Raw genomic sequence first — 5,466 nt, forward strand, 5'->3', positions numbered from 1 at the left:
ATCCCAAATCCGTTCCATTCGGTGGTTATCCATGGTTATTGAGTTTGATGGTTTGAATTGCCTTCCCTGTCACATCCCGACCCGGGGCGGATCACTTCCCGGGCCCGCTCCACCACCGTAGCACGATATTGTCCGCTTTGGGCTTACCATTTCCTCACGGTTTTGTTTTTGGGAACTCACGAGCAACTTCCCAGTGGGTCACCCATCATGGGATTGCTCTAACCCCCTTCTCGCTTAAATTCGGAGTTCATACGGAACCCGAAACCAGTGAGCTTCCAAAAGGCCTCGTGCTAGGTAGGGATGAGAATATACATATAAGGATCACTCTCCTGGGCGATGTGGGATGTCACAATCCACCCCTCTTAGGAGCCCGACATCCTCGTCAGCACACCACAGCCAGGGTTAGGCTTTGATACCAAATTGTCACATCCCAGCCTGGGGTGGATCACTTCCCGGGCCCGCTCCACCACCGTAGCACGATATTGTCCGCTTTGGGTTGGGATGTGACATTTGGTATCAAAGCCTAACACTGGTCGCATGTGTGCCGACGAGGACGTCGGGCCCCTAAGGGGGGTGGATTGTAAGATCCCACATCGCCCAAGGGAGTGATCCTTAAATGTATATTCTCATCCCTACCTAGCACGAGGCCTTTTGGGAGCTCACTGGCTTCGGGTTCCGTAGGAACTCCGAAGCTAAGCGAGAAGGGGGCTAGAGCAATCCCATGATGGATGACCCACTAGGAAGTTGCTCGACCGTGAGGGAATGGTAAGCTCAAAGTGGACAATATCGTGCTACGATGGTGGAGCGGGCCCAGGAAGTGATCCGTCCCGGGCCAGGATGTGACATTCCCTATACCATACTCATGAGTTTGATATATTGAAATCATGAGTCTAATATATTGAACTAATGAGTTCAATAAACTGGTATCACACTCAAATTTTATAGTTCACTGTAAAAGTGTGATTCTTGTATGAGTTTAATGTATTGATATCATACTTTTTTGTTTTTTGACCTACTGTGGTAGGCCTAAGTAGTGTTGTACTAGAAGAAGAACAAGAAGAAGAAGAACAAGAAGAAAGCATTGGCATAAAAACATCTAACAAAATAAAATATAATGTATATTGCATAGTTACACTGATACTTTCGTCAAATTTTTGTTATATAAAAACATCTTAAATATTCTTGTTTTCTTAGTTGGTTAATTATCATCCAATGAAATTAGTGAACCATGTCGAAATTGGTATATTGTTTGAATTTTTGCAATTTTTTAAAATATATTGTATTCTAATGGTTTATTTGTGTAAAAAAAGAAAATTATTAGCCATAATGGATGTAATCTTCTCAGTCATATCATCTTCCACCCACATCAACAAAAGAACAACAAATGAAAAATGTTTTGCCATAATCCGATTAACACCATCTAACATTAAGGATCTAAAATCAACCCAAACAATGTATATATGATGTCTCCCACACGATGATTAGAAGTGCTTAGAATTAACTAATTTACAGAAAGCTCTCTTCGATCAGTCGATCTCCATCTAATTTACGTAAATAATAAACTTGACGTGCCTTAGTTCCTAGTGATGGTATGGAGATGTTGCTTGATTCCGATGCTTTCTCTTCTGCAAAAAGCTTTGGAGTGATCTCTTCAGAGACCTGCCAGCAACTGGGCTACCCAGCGGAGACATAAAATTTGGTGAAGGTGGTTCTGATGATCCACTTGGAGTAAATGGACTCTTTACCCTCTCTTCCATTTCTTTGTTTGCAAGAAAAATGATGGATCTGGCCTGCAAAGTACCAACAAATTTAATTAATTATTGGTTTAATTTAATAAGTTATTAGAGGATAACTATTCATTGATATGATTAATATCTGAATAATACTTGTACTTCTACTTCCCCCTTGGGAAGATGAGCTCATTCATCAATTAGTGACTCAAATGTATTAAAATAATCGACCGTATAGATATCAAATAATATATTTATGATGAATCGTCCGCTTAATTAATACGTTTGGATGATTAAGCTATCTTCAATTGAAATGATATTTTTTTTTTTTAGAAGTGATCTACAAATGAAGATATAAATTGACGGTTCCAATCGTTGATTTTATTCGATCAAGATATGTTATTCGCAAATGGAAAATATTTGTGACTTAATATCTATTTGGCTTGGTAGATCATCTTAAACTTTAAAGGAAGAACGTGACGTACCTGAAGCTCTGTAACATCACGAACGCACATCATTCTGTTGTAAAAAATTGTCATCTGCTGCTGCTGCTGCTGCTGTTGTTCGTGCTGTTCTTGTTGCTGGGTTTCATTAAGGTTAGGGAAGCTGGAATCAGCAGAAGGATGATGAAGCTGAAGCTGAAGCTCCAGATTGCAGTTTCTCCTCATGGTAATTTAGGGTTTGGAATCAAGGTTACTACCAAACCAAGAGACTGAAGGATGATGATGAAGATTGAAGAGAGAACAAATGAAGATCGATGTGGAGTGGGTTTTAGATCGATGTGGAGTGACTATATATATAAAACTATCAGATTCATGCGGACTGAGAAGGGCCCCACATAAACTTGACTAGAACCCTTCAAACGCGAAACGCACGCACTTTACACCAATATACTGTTTGGCGGCGAAAAAGCTCCTCTTTTCATTTAATCACGTGTATCATGATTTTTAAAATTGGTTTTTCCCTTAGGTTTCATCATTCAATTCTATTTGTTTATACAGTAATGTTATGTGGGCCTATTTTGGTGGACTCTATCATTGTGACCCGTATATATTGGGAAACTTCTCAATAATTGTGTTAATTTTGTGAATACAACTGCAATTTCTCCAACTTATGAATTTGACTTTTATGGTATGTATCACTTAGTGGACCGAAAAATTAACAGTTAGATTTTGCATAGAAAGAATTAATGCATTTTTCTCTAAGTTAAATATTACATAAAACTAGCTAGTATCAATGTAGCAAGGCCCCCTAATTTTTTTTTTTGAACAAAAGATAAGGGAAGGGAGATGGACTTAGTTTCATAATAGACTAGCAACGTGATTTAAATTCTCCTTTGCCTTTGGCGAGAATCAAACATTTGATCTCTCACTTATAAATGAAGAATAATATCATTGTAGTACTAAGTGGGAACCCCTAATTTATATCTAACAAAAATAACTAATTAATGCACTGCTACGATATTTTAATCTTTAGGTTTGGTTTCACAAATGTTATATTTTATATTTTCAATCCAAATCATTCGATTTTCATAAAATTGCTGCATACTATTAAAGAAAATTTGATTCTCGTCGGATCCTTTTTGTGAGGATCATAGAGATCTTTCAATCACATTCATTCATCGTATATCGTGCGGTAAAAAATTAGTGTAAATTTTTTTTATTTAAAATTGAATATAAACAGCACCTGACAAAAACTAATCACATGATATATGATGAACGAATGTAATTAAAAAATTTTCAAGATTCTCACGAAATAAAAGGATCCGGCGAGATTCTCTCTTATGAATTTCCACCGCTTTCATATTCACTCACGTTTTCTTTCAATAGGTACCATTTTCCACATTGTCAACATCAACTTGCCTTCCCCGCCCTATCTCTTTTCATTTAGTTAGTATTTTTCAACGCATGTTGCAAGGAAACAACAAGGAGTACCAATCGGGCCAATAGATAGGAAAAAGACAACGATGTAAAATACCAAACTGGAATTGGAATTTGGGTCTATGCCTGGCTGCTTGTCGGCTTGATTACGCTTGAACCGCACACAGAAGTGCTTTATATTTATATTTATTTATGGGATAATTTCAGTTTATTACTTTAAAGTTTTTTGGATTTCAACATTTGTTACATAAAGTTTTTTTATCCCAAAATGATACATAAAGTTATAATTTTAGAACACTTTCATACATCCGTGAAGCTTACTAATAAATTTGTCGTTAACTGATGATGATATGGCATATACGTGAATAATGATTGAACATCTAAATATTAAAAAAGTAATAATAAAATAATAAAAACTAAAAAAATTTAAAAAAAGAAAAAGAAAAAAGAAACTTTGTCTTCCTCCTCCCTCTTCCCCCGCACCTTCCTACTCCCACTCCATTTCCCAAAACCCCACTTCCCTCTGTAAAATCCCCAAAACCATGTCTAAATCTAAACCCACCTCCAGATCTGTCCTATGCACCCTCACCCTCCCTCTTCCCTGCACCCTCTTACTCCTACTTCATTTCCCAAAGCCGCACTTCCCTATGTAAAATCCTCCAAAACCATGTCCAAACCAAAACCCACATCCAGATTCGTCTGCTTCACCCTCAAACTCCTACTCCATTTCCCAACCCCATCAAATCCTCAGAACCCCAAAACCCCGCCGCAGGCAAAACTGAAGACGGAAAAGCAGCACCGTCAGGAGCGATTTCGGCTCCGACATTAGGAGGAGCAGTGGCAAAGAATGGAAGAGCGAGAACGGGAGGATACGGCGTCGTTGATGGGTCTGCGTGTTCGATCTGGACCTCTGATAGATGCCTCAAAACGTAACTTTTCAGATCTAATGGTGGTGGGTCTGGGTGTTCGATTTGGACCTCCGATTGACGACTCTGAACAGACTCAGTACCAAGTCAGCGTTGTGGGTGGTTGTGGGTTCGAACTGGAGCTTCATGGAAGCAGAAATGGCGGAATCTAGGGACAAACCACATAATTTTTTAAGGTAACAGGCTGTAAAAAGTTGTGGATCGGCGAAATTCGAGAACTGAGAGCATCCTAATGGGGGCTTTGTCATCTACAAGGCTATCACATTTCTAGTTTAGAAATTTCATTTCTAATGACTCAGAAAATGAGGCTTGATCAATCATTGCGACTAGTAACTTCTTTTATTGGATAGCATAAAATCGGGCTACATCTAGTCTAAAAAAACAGTAAATTCCACAAAAAAATAGCAACTCATATAAGAAAAATTATACCACTCTTCATTCATTTGTAAATACACTTATACTCTTATTTTATTATTTTTTTTAATTCTTTTTTCTTACTTATTTTTCTTGCAATTTTGCTAATTAATAATTTTTTAAATTTTCAAAAGAATGAAAATTTCAAATAGATTTAACATTCATAAGCATTGATGGGGGAAATTTTCAAATATTTTTTTTCAAAATTGTATGATACTAATTTACCAATTGGTGCTAGGTAAATTGTTGTGTTATACGTGAAAATTAAATTATTTTAGAGGGTGAAGTGGATGTTTGTTTCTTTCAACAGATGAGATTGAGATAAGGGAATCTAATTCAACGAACGATTCATAAGTGATGAAATCTAACTTTATCACAATTTGAACTTTTTAGGTTGAAGGGTTCATAAAAGAATTTAAGATAACACGTCCAAAAATTAACTTAAGAAAGACAAAAACACAAAAAAAAATCATTGTTTAATCAAATTACTACATAAATAAATATATATAGCTACAT

At 36.9% G+C, this 5,466-nt stretch overlaps 1 protein-coding gene across 1 annotated transcript; it reads right to left on the reverse strand.

Moving 5' to 3' along the window:
- Positions 1-1,385: 1,385 nt before the first annotated feature.
- LOC103951292 (protein TIFY 5A-like) lies at positions 1,386-2,492 on the reverse strand. Its single transcript, XM_009362628.3, has 2 exons — positions 2,216-2,492; positions 1,386-1,790 (listed from the first exon to the last, which is right to left on the reverse strand). Exons 1-2 carry the CDS (start codon positions 2,396-2,398, stop codon positions 1,581-1,583), a joined length of 393 nt encoding a protein of 130 aa, XP_009360903.2. The 5' UTR covers positions 2,399-2,492; the 3' UTR covers positions 1,386-1,580.
- Positions 2,493-5,466: the final 2,974 nt, after the last annotated feature.

The sequence above is a fragment of a genome, unplaced genomic scaffold (assembly GCF_019419815.1).
Source record: "Pyrus x bretschneideri cultivar Hongxiangsu unplaced genomic scaffold, Pyrus_bretschneideri_v1 Contig7, whole genome shotgun sequence".
Taxonomy (NCBI): Eukaryota; Viridiplantae; Streptophyta; class Magnoliopsida; order Rosales; family Rosaceae; genus Pyrus; species Pyrus x bretschneideri.

What these genes read in the sequence shown, in the direction of transcription:
- LOC103951292 (XM_009362628.3), bottom strand. Translation starts at nt 2,398, where the DNA reads ATGAGGAGAAACTGCAATCTGGAGCTTCAGCTTCAGCTTCATCATCCT. An exon ending in GTGATGTTACAGAGCTTCAG is followed by an intron (nt 1,791 to 2,215) that starts GTACGTCACGTT and finishes GGTACTTTGCAG; the next exon opens with GCCAGATCCATCATTTTTCT.